We start from the raw sequence: 15,627 nt of genomic DNA on the forward strand, positions 1-15,627 counted from the left end.
CCTCATCTGTGATAGTGCTATAACTTAAGTGCAATAGAAATCATTTCTAATTCTCTGAACTGAAGAAGATAGTTCTTTAAACAGCTGAAAATGAAGAAAAATATTACTACTGCACTACATTGTTAGATTTTGGTGTGTGTGTGTGCGTGTGTCTCTCTCTCTCTCTCTCAGGCTTTCTGAACCTGAAGTAATTTCTATTAGCACATGTGAATGCTCTATTCCTGACACAGTTAATGTGGCATCAAATAAAATATCAAACATTAATGGTGCCCAAATCAGCCTTCTCCCCAATGGCCCCATTAGCTCTGAATGACTACTTTATCACCTTAACCATGCTGTTTGTGGTGGGTGGGTAACCATGACAACCATCTAAAAAGGCAGAAGAGCTACAGATAGCCAGAAGGCCAAAAGAATCCAGCGCGAGAAAAATCCACAGTATTGTAATGTGGATCAAGGAAACTATAAAAAGAGCAAAACTTCATTTACTATTACACAATCTGTGCCTCTTTACTTGTCTGTCTTTATCTCTCTCTCTCTCTCTCTCCTTATATATATATATATATATATATATATATATATATATATAGTTATCAGGACATATACAAACGCACACATAAACATACACATATTGGTTATGTAATAAGTGGGTGTAGTATATAAACAGCATCTGTATATATAAGGAGAAATAACAACATGATCTGCACAGTCACTGATGTGGGACACCATAACTAGCCTTTCCCCAAGTTCAGATATCCTATCACAGTCATGCCATCACATATGCATATTATGTACAGGGATAGAGTTATAGTTTTATATTTTTTTTCATTTGTACAGAGTCCAGTCACAGCATGAATGAATGCACAAGTATAAATGAGTGCATATGTGTGTGTGTGTGTGTGTGTGTGTGAGTGTGTATACACACACATACGCACATTCACACCCACAGCCATTCACACACAACAGTGCACACAAGAACACACATGGGCACACAGACATTCACAGACATGTTACACATATGCACACACACACACACACACACACACACACACACACACACACACACACACACACACACACACACACACACACACACACACACACACACACACACATGCTTGGATAGGGTCTATATTAGAACAATGAATAATTAAAATGTCGAATGCTTTAAAGAGTGAAAATGTTGGACCTTGAAGTGTTTTTTGTGAGATTACAGTACAGTAAAGATCAGAATATTTTTTTGCTCTTTCCTCACTGTAGTGCGATCTCGGAGTTGGTATATATATTTAGCGGGAACTAGTTCGTGTTCTGGCATTTTCGCTTTTTGGTGCATTCAACATTTTAATTATTTGTGGTTCTAATATAAACCACCTTGGATATGCATACATGTGCACAAAGACATACACACACACACACACACACACACACACACACACACACACACACACAGAAGTGCACAGACATAGACAAAGACACACTCACATACAAACACACACACGCACACACACACACACACACACACACACACACACACACACACACACATGTAAGCATTTATTCTTATGCCATTTATTCTTATGCTTTCTTTAATTCTATTTCTCTTATTATTTTTAATTTGGTAGTGATCTGAGCTTGGTTCAGGTGCATGCAGTAATGACCTGGTAACTCACTGAAGCCAGGGTATCCACATTTTTATAGTTTTCTTGAAGTGTGGGTACAAGAGATCATTGCTGTGATCTTGCTACATCTAGTGCTCCCAATTAGCACAAAATGAGAACCGCAAATAACATTTCTCCCTGCCATAGTTAAGTCAAATGAAAGCTGTCAGCGCAAGTGGTCTGGCACCAGACCCTTCCCTTCTGCTCAACCAGAGAAGGAACGCTGCTGCTGCTATGACACTAAGTCACTCATCAGTGAATGGGCCTCCAGTACCAGAAGCATGTTCTTGTCCAGAGATGGTTAGTGCCTCAGATGGAAATCTTATCTCTGGACCATGTGATCATGCTTGCTCACTATAGATTTCTGTTACTTTATCAATAACAAAGTCTGCTTCCCCGTGAATGTTATGAAATGTTTACAGGCAAATCCATTTTTGAGAGGTATAATTTTGTTTGCAGACATTCATGGATGATTTAAACATTAAAATGGTAGATAGGTTTTTTATTCATTTTCCTTCTGTTTTGGTAGAGTTACATAGATAAAGAATTTATTTTACATGGTAAAATTACTGAAGAAAGTATATAGTCTATTTTGAATAATGTCTCAGCAGATATGTAGCTTAAATATAACCATTTCCAACAGAACAATTGTTTAGAAAAACAGTTCATGCAGAAACACAGGGCATCATCTGAAGAAGGAGGTATGAGAAAAGGCATTATGACAAATGTCTTGTTGACAGGGGAAATGACAAATATGTAATGCAGTCTCCTTAAGACAACCATAGATATGAATCAATAATGAGCATTAAAGCATAAAACGGACAATGCAGATGAGAACATCATATGATTTCCAGTTGTTTACTGTTAACAGTTTTCAGCAATTGTTGCACAAGCCAGAAAAATGGACAACCCAATATGGCAGTTGTCTTAACTGCTGTCTCTCTCTGTTTAAGTATGGAATTCAGAAATGCATGGGACTTAGGACCTACATAAAGAATTCTTAACAGTCAGAGATCAAAATTAATTTATATAACCACACTATAAAGGGGAAAACAAGCAAACCATAGCTATTTATTTACCTGAATTCTCAAGGATTCTGTTTTCACTCTTTTTTGTACAGGTAAAAATGATGCACTGTGTAAAAAGTTACTTACCTAAAAATATAATTTTATTTGAAGCATTTTGTCTGCATAAACAGGACATCTTAGATTTTTTTCATCCATGTTTGTTTTAACTTTTTTTTTCTTTTGCTTGTATTACTAACTGTAAGGATGTAGGAATAAAGAAGAACATACACTGAGCTGTGGGAAGAGATCATACTGGAATCAAATTTGACAGCTGAGCATAGTCACTGAAGCATTAAGAATTGATGTCAGTAACTACCAGAGTATTAATATGTAGCACTGACAGTAACATGTACATTCTTTCCTACAGGCAAATAAGTTGCGCACAAAGACACTGCATAACACTCTGAACCCAGTCTGGAATGAGGCCCTAACATACTATGGTATTACAAATGAGGATATGGTGAGGAAGACTCTCAGGTGAGTAAGAATAAAACCTTCATGTAGTGCAAGTATATCAGTGTTGCACTGGCTTTGCAAAGGGATCACATTCCACTCACGTGCACTCATCACATTCCACTCACATGTGCACTCATCACTGTTAATAAAAAGAATACTATATAGAACCATAAAAGGTAGAAACACAAGGCAGAATCACTTATTATTCCACTTTATTTAGCACTTTCATCCTCACAGAGCAGGACTTCATCAGAATAAAATACAAGCCAAAATTCCACACTTAAGTGCTCCAGAGAATATAACCCTTCCCATCAATGAAACACTCGTCTCAAATGGTTAACAATAAAAACTGCCCTTTCATCATATTACCTATTAAATACATGAAAAAGATATAAGAAATGCTAAAAAACAGATATATACATAGACAAATAGTGAACTTATTAAACCAACAAAAATAGCTAGTACAATACAATAGGTTTGCCCTATCAGCAAAGAACTTTTACTAAAATGTTTTCATAAAACACTAGCAGCTTTTAACCTTAGCACTGAACTAATAGATATGTTCTCATTCAACCCTGCATAAACAGTGGCATTGGTGCATAGTTGCCACTGCAGTTCTTTGTATTCCAAAAAGTCTTCTGTCTGTCCACGCATAGCTGGCCTTAGGCACAGGGCAACTAGGCGGCCGTATAGGGCTCCACTCTAGCAGGGATGCTTTAACAGTATTTATTTGGTGTAGGTAGACCAATATGGGGGCACCGAGTGGTGCTGGGGAGGCATCATGGAGCCCTTTTGCCTAGGGCACCAGTTGACCTAAGGCCACTCCTGGGTCCACACCTCTGGCCAAGGTCAACATGGTCAATAATAATACATTTAAAATAATTCCCTTCAAGTGATTCTGCCTCATGTTTATATCTTTTATGGTTCTATGTTTGTCTGATTTTCATGTTATTCAAAAAGAATACTATATAGATAAGCACCTTCAAAGAGCAGTAAGGCAATATTGTCTTTGACATGTGCATATCTGGAGCACTAAGTCTGAAAGCTGAAAACATTGTTCAAACATCTCCTGACTGTTACTTCCTTTCATGTGACTTTGAAAAACTACAACAGAAATGCTGAACAGCTCGATTCAAAATTCACAGCAATCTTCCTGGCTAAAAAAAAATTCTGTTCATGCTGTAAGAGCCATATGCCTTAAACTCTGAACTAAAAGTATAGTACTCCTGCTGACATCTTTATATTAGGCATGGTCCACTTTGCATTTTGTAATTATTCAAAGGGAGCGGTAGATGTTTTCTTGGGCAGTCCTACTCCATTATGAGAATGACAATGTAGTTCTAGGAAAATTCCCTGACTGTAGTCCTCCTCCTTGATCTTTATCGAAATTAAATGGGAGAGGATAAGGCTCGGTATAGTCATGATTACAATTCTGAGCCATTTAAAATGCTTGAGATTATGTCTTAAACTACTACTTGCCTCACTTAGTCCATTTTAGCCCAAAGAGTTTGAACTTCAGATGAATTCTGTATATAACATTAGCCAAATTGACAGCAAATGCACAGAGACTGGGTATCTGTTGTAGCCACTAGTAATTCTAGAATTGTGCGACTGCACCTTGTTTTACATTGAACTAGCAATGAGTCACTGTTAATGACTCTGACACATCTTACATTGTAGGATATAACATATTTAACCTGATGTTACTTCAGCATCTTTCCTGCCTTCATTCAGTTACTGTTATTGATCTTCATTTGAGACTTCTGATGTTTTAAGTTCATTAATTCATTCAATTATTTGTTGATGCCCTGTACTGCGGTGGTGGTGCTGAGGTAGCGTTGTCGCCTCACAGTAAGATGTTGTCCTGTTCGATTCTCAGCTAGAGCGTCTTCTGTGTGGAGACATGCGTGAATGGGTGTACCTTCGTTGAAGGTTGTGCGTCAGGACCGGCAACTTGGCATGTAAAAATCTACTGCCAATCATTAGCAGACTGGAGTTCTGCTGTGGTGACCCCTAACCGGGAAAAGCCGAAAGATACAACATTTGTTGATGCCCTGTAGTGGTCCACTCACTGGCCACAAGAAAATTAGAGGCATACAAAATTAACCACTGACAAAGTTTGATAAACAAGTCACATGAAATACAATTTCAGATTGAATTGACTCATTTTGGTTCAGATAGTGCAATTAATGGACTTCCAGAAAGACAAAGGACCAGCATTATGCATCTTTTGAAAGTTTAAAAAAGGTTATGACTTTGCTCAGTCTCCATGTGTAAACATGGAAAAGTATGTGCAATCAGTAAATCAAGTTTCTATGGCTTAACTATTGGTTTGTTACATGAATGTCCATTTCCTGGAAAATATTTTGTACTGAAGCTGCAGATGTGGTTTAAGGCTCCTCATTACATGAAATAATAGAATTCAAAAGTTTTGAATAAGTGTTGTTTTATTTTGGCTACTTATCTTTCAAAAAGGGGTCTACAAATGTACCTTAATTCAGTGAGAAATGGTGTTCTACGTGTACAATAATGGCACTCATGTAAAATAATAAACATAGAATAATGAAAGAAATAACAGGATGGCAGAGATAATACCACTGGTGTTCCATAACACTAATATTCAGCTGCTGCTAACCTGTAACCACATTATCTGCTGAAAAATATCTTTACAGAAACAATGTGCTAGAAGGAGGCACATAGAGAGAGTTAAGGACAAGAATGTGGAAGGAAACACTGACAGCTATAAGATAATATAAATATTCCTGAAGTGTTTAAACAATTTCCATAGAAATATAACCCTATAAAATCACATTTAACACATGTGATATTTTTGCATTCCATAACTATGATGTAGTACAGGGAGCACCATGATTATGTTCGAATGTCAGGAAAAAAATTACTTAAGTGGTTCTGTGGTGGGAGACCCCCCCATCTTAACAATTGTTAAGTACCCTAGAAGCTCTTTTAAGCTTTGTTTATGCCAGCTGACTATACAGTAATCTGTCCCTGATCATAATCCTTTATGCTATAGTTCCCTACTTCATAATTATAGATACCTTTATTTTTAAGATGGGTGTGTGTTTGAAGAAGATATGTTAACATTGAAAAGTAAGGAGCAAAATTCTTATTTGACGCAAATACTGGGCCAGAGTGAGAGTCATGCCCACTACACCCCATCCCAGGAACAGTGCAGAGGACATTTTGCTCAAATGTCTGAAAGCTGTGTGATTCACAAACAGAACTGTGCATGGGTTCATAGGTGTTTACTAGCCTAATGACTACAAGGCCTTTTTAAGCCTAGCCATGCAACCCAAATCTCTAACAAGTTATTTTACCCTTGATAATTGTAAGCTGGGGCTTGGGAAATAACCACTTAGGTTAGGAAGTTTTCAGTGCAGAATGCTAAAAATGAACAACATAGGTGCTCAGTTGACTTTTCATTTCAGTGGTGCACTCTGTAAGGAAATATATCAAAATGGCAGATGGATAGTGGGAACTGTGGCAAACATAAGTAATGCAATACAGCAACAATGTACAGCCCACAAATTAGGGGATACATTCAGAGTGGGAGAGAAGCTTCCTGACAGCTCTCACGTGTTGACTGTGCAGTTGACATGCAGTAATGTTGTGCTACAATTTGTGATGAAAAACAGTGCAATCTGTACATCACACATGTAGAAGATATGGGAATTATCTCAGCAAGAAGGAAGTTGTCATCTTAAAGGGTATACATGCATAGGACACGTCATCTAGAGAGTGTTTTCATTATAAAGAGAGCATAGTCAGGATTTGTGTACTTGTAGATATACATAGCATACATGGAACTTGCCTGTGTTCTCTGTTTTGGCTTTAAAAGCTTAAGTTCACCAGTCTCAACAGGCACCACTCTGATGACAGTTGCTTCTTTCTCCCTTAGCTTGTCTTAGTTCCCCCAACCTTTAGTAGCTTGTTGCAACATCCACAATGAGTTTAGTGCTATAGTCAGTAATTGGTTATAAAAAACAAACATTAAAATACATAAAACAGCATGTTAAGGCTTATTCAGTTCTTGCCAGTTATAGGATTTCAAGTTCACAGCATATAAATTAAAATAGTGCAACAGCATTTAGGGAGTTCTGTCACTAACTTTTGTTTTAGCTAGTTTATTTTCATGTATGCTGTGGTGAGGTCTGTTCTATCCATTTCATTCCCCCTTGCTACATGCAGGCTCAATCCAGTCCCCTACCCTACCCCCATATCCCACACACCCCCACTATGCATAGATTTATTTTGAGCAAGCCACTCCCACACCTTTGTGTCAACCAACCAAACAATGTCTTCCTCTCAGTCTCACTACACTCATCAGCTAACACCCACCTATCCACTAATTTACACAACACTTCATCCCTCATACCCCTTCACTCACATTACTTAATCACCAATCAAATACATTAAATGGTTACAATGTTTATCTTCTTTATCTTCCACACCAGCAAGTAAACTGAATAACAGTACTGTTTGTCATGATCACATATTGAATTACATTCTAAATCCTCTAACACATACAACAATACTACCCTTCTATGCTACTGTGCTCATAATCCTCTCACTAGCAGCTCATATAACCACATACCATACACACCTGCCCTTCTCAGAATCCCTCCATATGACTCCTTTCACTTACCCATCACAAGTTAAACCCAGATGACTTGTGATATCACCTGCTGTCTAGAATACATTATACACTCATCAAACTAAGCCGAAACCAGTCTGTTTCTTTCCCCTATATTTCAGTATGTGCTTTGAGCACAGAATATTAAATACTGTTTGTTTGCCACAGTTTGCTGGTTTCATCATTTAGTTTTGGAAATCATTTCTTCTTGAAACCTTTCGGTAGCCATACATGCAGAGATTTTGTTTCTACTACATTCAAACCACCTTTACTTTAGTCCGAGCAAACACTTCATATCACATCTCTCTTAAGTAGGATAATCTCATAACTAAACTCCTCAATAATCTGACAAACACAGCATCTAAACTTATAGTTAGTGGCAGCATCCACCAAAACCCTGGACCCAAAAGTAACACAGCACAAAACTGTAAGACACCTCCCTTACTGCCCCACAGACTACTTAATCTGCTCAGGAAAGGATCCAGTCTATTACTCCTAAATATTAATCTTAGAAGTGTTCTTAACAAAAAGTACAGGAATTCCATGTGGCCCTCTCACTCTACTCACCAGACATAGCTGCATGATGACAATCCTGACTACAACAAACATAGGTTAGACAGAGTAAGCAAAAGAAGAGGAGGTATCGCAATAGGATATAAAAATAACCTCAAACTAGAATCTCTGTGTCAAAACATCCCAGATTTTAAAAATGCTGAGATACTATTCACTAAACTTAAAATCAACTTCAATAAACACTTAATCATAGGAGGAATCTATATTCCACCTGGAAATAACCTCACAACAATAAAACACATCCTCCATTGGACATCTAAAACTCTGCCTCATGAGGCAATTGTTATGGGTGTCTTTAATGCTGACTCATTTACCTGTAGCTCAGAAAACCCTAATAACTATATTAACCTTCACAGCTTCACCCAAATTAGCCTACCCCCTACTATAGTAGACAAAATATCAAAAAGGAACTCAATCCTTGACTGGATTCTAACAAATAAACCCTACCACTCACTACATTCTGGCTATCTACCTGATAGCCATAGCGATCACTTGCCAACCAATATATTTAGACAATGTATTAACCTGGTAAAACATACCGTGTATTGTCAAATCCAAACCAAAATAAACTTCCACCCTCAAATCTTTATATCCACCTTAAGCACTGCAACTGGACTCCTCTAAAGGTCTTAACACCAGATGATGTTGTAGATTATTTTAACACTACTTTCCTCAACATACTCAGTAAACTAGCACCACCGAGGACAATAAGAATGAAGTCAAACTACACCCCATGGCTTTCTAAGGAACAGAGCACTACTTAAACTAAGAGATAAGGCCTGGGATCTCTGGCACTCAAAAAAAAAAAACCTTGTAAATCGTCAAGCATATTTAGAACTCAGAAAGAAAGCCAAAAAACATGTTAAACAAGACAAGAAAATCTACTATAGTAACATCCAAATAAAACATCAGAATAACCCACAAAAATTCTGGTCTGTAATAAAAAAAAAAATCCTACATCTGGCCAACCTTTAACATCAACTCTTTCATCCACAAATTATCCAGATAGCACCATTGCATAATTTAACAAATACTTCACTGAAACTACTCCAAAAAAACAGCTGTTCTCCTCCTCCAGTACTTCCTTTAAATCAAGCAAGGACAATAATGCCTTCTCCTTTCATCCTGTCTCAACAGATAGTATAAAAATTGCTTAAAAATCTTAAACCAACAACTTTAGCAGCCGATAACTTACCATTAGAATATGTCAAACTTTCTGCTGATGCTATCTCCTATCCTGTCTCCATTCTCATCAGCCACTCTATTTCTGAGCACAAAGTCCCAACCATCTAGAAAATAGCACACATAATCCCCTTACATAAAGGAGGCAACTTAACTGAAATCTCCAATTATAGATATTCCTATTGCTATTCTATTCCCCTTATCTAAAATACTAGAAAAAAGCATACACTCAAACTTCGGGTCTATCTCCTAATTAACAATCTACTAACCAAATCACAGTGTAGATTTCAACCCAAACATAGTAATACTGTTGCCCTATTGAGCTTTACTAATACCATCAATCAATATAGAAATGAGAGCAAAATAGTCTCATTTATCTTTCTAGATTTACCTAAGGCATTTCACACCATCTCACACTATGAACTGCTATCTGTTCTCTCTTACTTACGACTTAGTAACTCTTCACTTTTATGGTTCCAAAATTATCTAGCTGGACTCTAGCAAGCTGTAAAATGGCAGCAAGATATCTCCCCTCTACATCCAGTCACGTTGGGCATCCCACAAGGCTCTGTCTTAGGTCCTCTCCTCTTTAGTATTTTTACTAACAATATTCACTCTGCCACCTGCCTCACTTGCTTAGTCCAGTATGCAGATGATTCCACTCTTATATGTGTTGCTGCTACCTTCCAACAACTTCAAGACATAACATAGCAGTCCTTCTCTGCAGTGGAATCCTGGATTTCTAATTCACAACTTATCCTTAATGCTAACAAAACCAAACTTATGTTGTTCCAACCTGCAAGGGCCATTGATCCTCCTCCTGCTTTGTATATCACATCTACAGGTGATACCATTATCTCTCGTGTATCTTAAACAAAACTCCTAAGTGTAGTCATTGATAATAACCTGAAATTCAGCATTCATATTTCTCAAGCTATAAAGAAGGTACATAAAAAACTAAGTACCTTATAGAGAAACAAACAGTTTCTAACTAACAACACCAAAGCTGCCATCACAGGTACCCAACTACTTTCCAGTGTCCTTTACATATTGCCCATACTCACCAATAGAAAGAAAACAAATCTAGGAAAACTTGAAGGTTGTTACAATAAAATAGCAAAATTCACCACTGACTCTATATATAGGTCTCACCACTGTCCAGCCCTAAAACAACTCGCCTGTTTAGAACTACCACATCTCTTATCCTATACCCAGCTCACAATGGTTCATAGACTGCTATACCAACCTGGAAAATGTCCTTCAAATCATTCTACACCCTTACGTTAATAATAGTGTCCTGTGTTCTACTAATAAATCACTATTAAAAATAACCAAAGCCAATAATACTGCGGGTGACTCTCTTTATTCAAATTATGTAACCAAAATATGGAACACACTCCCTCAAACTATCAGATATACAACTAACTCTTGTCAGTTTAAAAGAATGCTCAAAAGTCCTCTAACCAACATATGGCACTGCCCATGCAATAGCCCTGGTTAACTAACCTCTCTTCCTTATATCACCCTGACTCATTACTCTGTACAAGTATAGTTGCAGGTATGCTCCATCTACATTTCTCCTTCTTGCTATCCCGATGCTCTACTAACTGTCTATGATTGATGGTGTCAGTCCTGATCCCAATTACTTACAGACCTTACATGTTATTCTCATGACATACACATACTCTGTAAAGTCTCTATTAAATCTCTGTTTATAAGATGAAACTACAATGTAGATATATTATCCTCAACACAAACACAACCTCTGTAATGTTCTCTATCTAAATGATTGTACATAAGTGAAAACCACAATGTATCCATGTATCTATCTCATAACCTGTGCTCCATTGCACAGACAGAAAAAAATATTCCTTGCTGGGGGGCCAACCCCCCCATCACTCCCTCACCCTGAACTTACATATGGCCAGCTCCACAGTCACACAACAATGGAAAAGAGAGGACCTCCCCAATGCAACTTAGTCTTTTAAATCTGTCCATGACTGAACAAGTGATTTCAGATGTAGTGATTTTCAAGAAAACACAGGAGAGCTGGCAAAACAATTACTGACATAGTCTCTGTAGATTTTCACAATCAAATTTACCACTGTTTTGTACAACTTGTTTTTCGGTTTCTTTAGCGTTCTTCTGTCATACACTATACCTGACACTGTGCCAGATGGCTGCAGCTCCTCTGATTCTAGCTTTGACCTCTTCATTCAGACTTCCCCTTCTCCTCAACCACCCCTCCCAAATATTTGAAGCTGGTGACCTATTCCACTATTCTCTCTTCTATCTCAGTTCTCAGCTTCTTCCTATTACCCCAGTTTACTGGCATTACACTCTTATCTGTGCTTAGTTTCATCCAATGTGCCTTCAGGTTTGCATTCCATTCCCCTACTCTTTGCTAAAGTTCTTGCTGAGAGTCTGCTTGTAATACCACATTATCTGCATACAGCAACTCTGTTGATCTGTCCCCTCAGACCTGTTTGCTAATGTAGTCCAACACCAGTATGAACAGCAGTGGATTCAGAGCTGAACCCTGATGTACTCCTACAGGGAACCCCTCTTTAAGACTGAACACTGGTGGTACTTGAGTCACTTGGTCCTTGTACATAGCCTGCCTAATTCTACCAATGTTTCTGGGACTTCAGTACTGTCCAAATCTTGGGGCCTTGTCATATGCTTTCTCTGAGTTTAGGAATGCCCAGTTGGACTCTTTCCTCATCTCTAGCTTCTTCTCAACTATCTGTCTCACTGCAAACATCAGCTAAGTTGTGCTGCATCTTGATCTGAATCAGAACTGCTCATCTCCCATCTTACTTTCTACTACTCTGCATACCCATTTATCAATCACCCTGTCTAGAACTTTCATGCAGTGTGAGAGGAGTTTGATGCCTCTGTACTGCCCTCATTTGTGGATGTCCCCTTTGTTCTTGTACACTGGCACTAGTGTGCTTATTCTCCAGTCATCTGGGATACACCTTTCTCTCCACACTGATATGAGTACCCTGTGGAGCCATTTCTCCCCTGTCTCATCCAACATCTTTATCATATCTGCTATGATCTCATCTGAGCCTGCTGCTTTCACTGACTTCATTTTCCTTAGTGCTGTTCTTACTTCTCGAGTGGGCTCCCCTTCTTCTCTTATCATAGGCTTTGTCTTGTGCAGTACAGCTTCTGTGGGGTTTTCTTCTTCCATCTGCCTTTGATGTCATGTGGACTGGTGAGCCGGATGTTGCTGGCATCCCTTATGAAGGATGTCATACTATCTTCTTTATCTTTGCCTTCCAACCTGATATAGTTTTTTTGTGTCACCTGAGTCACTCTCCAGAAGCTGGTAGACTGCCTCCAATGCCCTATTCTTTGCTATTGCAAATTCTTTCTTAGCTTCTTTGTTAGCCAACCAGTATTCTTTCCGAGCCTGGTCTGTATTTTCTATCTCCAACTTTATCCTGCGCTCCTTCTTTCTTTTATGACTTCCTGGACTCCTGCATTCCTCCACCAGCTTTTCTTATGTACCTTATTTCCATACCTGGTTTGGCTACATATCTGTTCTTTAGTCCTCACATATGCTGTTTTGAGGTGCTGCCATTCTTATTCAACTCCAACTATTTCTTCCTGTTCTTGGGCTGCTGGAGCCCTGACTAACTCCTTGAACTGTTGTGCTTTCCATCCAGACAACTTCCAGTCTTCAGCCTGGTTTCTGTTGACCTTAGAGCCTTCTCTGACCACTGCTTACACCTGATTGTAGCAACCAGTGGTTTATGCTGTGGGCCAACTGTTTCACTGGGAATGACTTTGCAATCACTGATTCTACCCCAGTACCCTTTCCTTACTAGGAGGAAGTCTACCTGAGATGCACATTGGCTAATCTTGTATGTGATCTTCTGACTGCCTCTTTTTCTGAACCATGTATTGGCTACTATCAAGCCATTTGAAAGACAGAAGTCTAGAATGGAATCTCCTTCTTTATTCCTGTTGCCCCACCCATGTGGACCCAGGCAGTCCTCATATCCTGTTCTGTCTGTCCCAATATGTGCATTCAATTCACCCATTATCAACATCAATTTATGTTGTTTTGCTTTGTCTAGTAGGTCCTGCAAGTGCTGTCTGAATGCACCCGTTTTCTCAGTATCACAACCCTGCTTTGGGGCATAGGCTGCGACTATGAATAATGCTCTATTATTACACTGGAGTCTGATTACCATGAGTCTGTCACTAATTCAGATGATATCCCTGACATCACTGCCTACAGAAGCCTGTCTCTCACCATAATTCCAACACCATTTCTAGCCTGTCCTCCTCCTGAGTAGTAGACTCTGGATCCCAAGCCAAGTGGCTTTGCTGCACTGCTATTCCATCTTGTCTCTTGGATACATAGGATGTCCAGCCTCCTCTGTACCATTATGTCATCCACTTCCAAGCTGCCTCCTGTCAGTGAATATTTCTACATATTACATAGAACTGCTTTAGAAAATGAATGCATTAAATTCTTAGTTCATGTTGGCAGGTTGATCAGTTTTATGTCCAGCTTTCAATTAACAGAGCTATCCCAGGTAACCCAGGCATGGCAACTGGACACTGGCCGGCCAGTAACTTATTGACCCAGGGCTTCTGGGCTTTATGTTGGGTACACACTGACCAGTAGAGGCACATACACTCCTCCCACCATTAGCATGGATCCCTGGTGTAGGTTGGAGTAGGCTGGGTCCTCAACCCACTTATCACCTGTAACTACCAATGCCCATTTTGATGACATTAGTCAACATGACCGAATCACCTAATATTTTACACCATTGAGTGGCTAGCTCTGCCATGGTATGCAGTCTGTGATCGTGTTCTCCTATCTTGAGGATAGTGCGCACCACAGTCGATGCCCAAAGTGGTGGGTCTGTACAAACTCTTCTCCCTATACGGCACCATATAGAGTCTGCACTGCTGCCCACATCTCCATTAATCGGTGAGTTTGAGATAGAAATACTCAGCATGTTTTTTGGAGGTTGGAAGGACACACAGAGACACAAGGAGAACATGTAAACTGGTGATCATGGATGGCCTTATTTGGTCACTGATGATCAAGGATTGTTTTATTAGCTTACTGATGATTAAGGATGGTTTTATTAGGTTACTGGTGACTGAAGGTGGTGTTATTAGGTCACTGATGATTGTGGATGGCTTTACTAAGTCACTGATGATTACGGGTGGTGTTATTAGGTCACTGTTTATCACTGATGGCTTTATTAATTCACTGATGATTAAGGATGGTGTTATTAGGTCACTGCTTACTACTGATGGCTTTATCAGATCATTAATGATTTAGAATGGTGTTATTAGATCACTGCTTATCACTGATAGCTTTATTAAGTCACTAATGATTAAAGATGGTATTATTAGGTCACTAGTTATCACTGATGATTTTATTAGGTCACTGATGATTAAGCATGGTGTTATTAGGGCATCAGTGATTACAATAGTGTTATTAGGATATTGATCTGCCTTACCAGTCAATTAACAGCTAGTTTTATATATTTAGGGGATCATGTCTCCAGTCACAGACTCACCTTGCTTACACTTTTTCAAAAAGCTTCTAGTCTTTGGAATAAGTGGTTGTTATGTACTGTCACACTATTTGACACAATGGGATTTTGATAAGAGTAACTGAAGAATTTATTAAGAAGATTGCTATTATCCATCGTAGGTCATCCATTGACTGCTGTGCCATGAACTGCTGGTATCTGTTGCAGATAATCTTGATACAGTTAAAGGGCAGTTTAAAGGCTTATATGAAATTCAGGTCTCCTCTAAGAACACCAGTGGAGTTACTGAATCAAAGTGCAGAAAAGGCCTTCCTTAAAGTGCAGAAGAAGGCCTTCCTTAAATATAAAATAAATAAATAAATAAAGACAACATTCACATTGATAAGGAAAAAAATGCAAGTCAGAGTTAGAAAAGCAAAACGCATTCAGTAGCATTGCCAATGCTTTTAACAAAAATGTACTTGAATTACTAGTGGTGATGGAAGATCAATGCATGGATAGTGTGA

At 38.7% G+C, this 15,627-nt stretch overlaps 1 protein-coding gene across 2 annotated transcripts in view; it reads left to right on the forward strand.

Moving 5' to 3' along the window:
• LOC122811948 (double C2-like domain-containing protein beta) overlaps nucleotides 1–15,627 on the forward strand; it is a 1,736,177-nt gene that overhangs the window by 699,999 nt on the left and 1,020,551 nt on the right. For both annotated transcript variants that reach the window (XM_044084139.1, XM_044084141.1), the window contains exon 4: nucleotides 3,090–3,199. In XM_044084139.1, coding sequence (XP_043940074.1) covers nucleotides 3,090–3,199 — 110 coding nt within the window. The remainder of the gene's footprint in view (nucleotides 1–3,089; nucleotides 3,200–15,627) is intronic.

The sequence above is a fragment of the Protopterus annectens genome, chromosome 9.part0 (genome assembly GCF_019279795.1).
Source record: "Protopterus annectens isolate FY-2018-M chromosome 9.part0, PAN1.0, whole genome shotgun sequence".
NCBI lineage: Eukaryota > Metazoa > Chordata > Ceratodontiformes > Protopteridae > Protopterus > Protopterus annectens.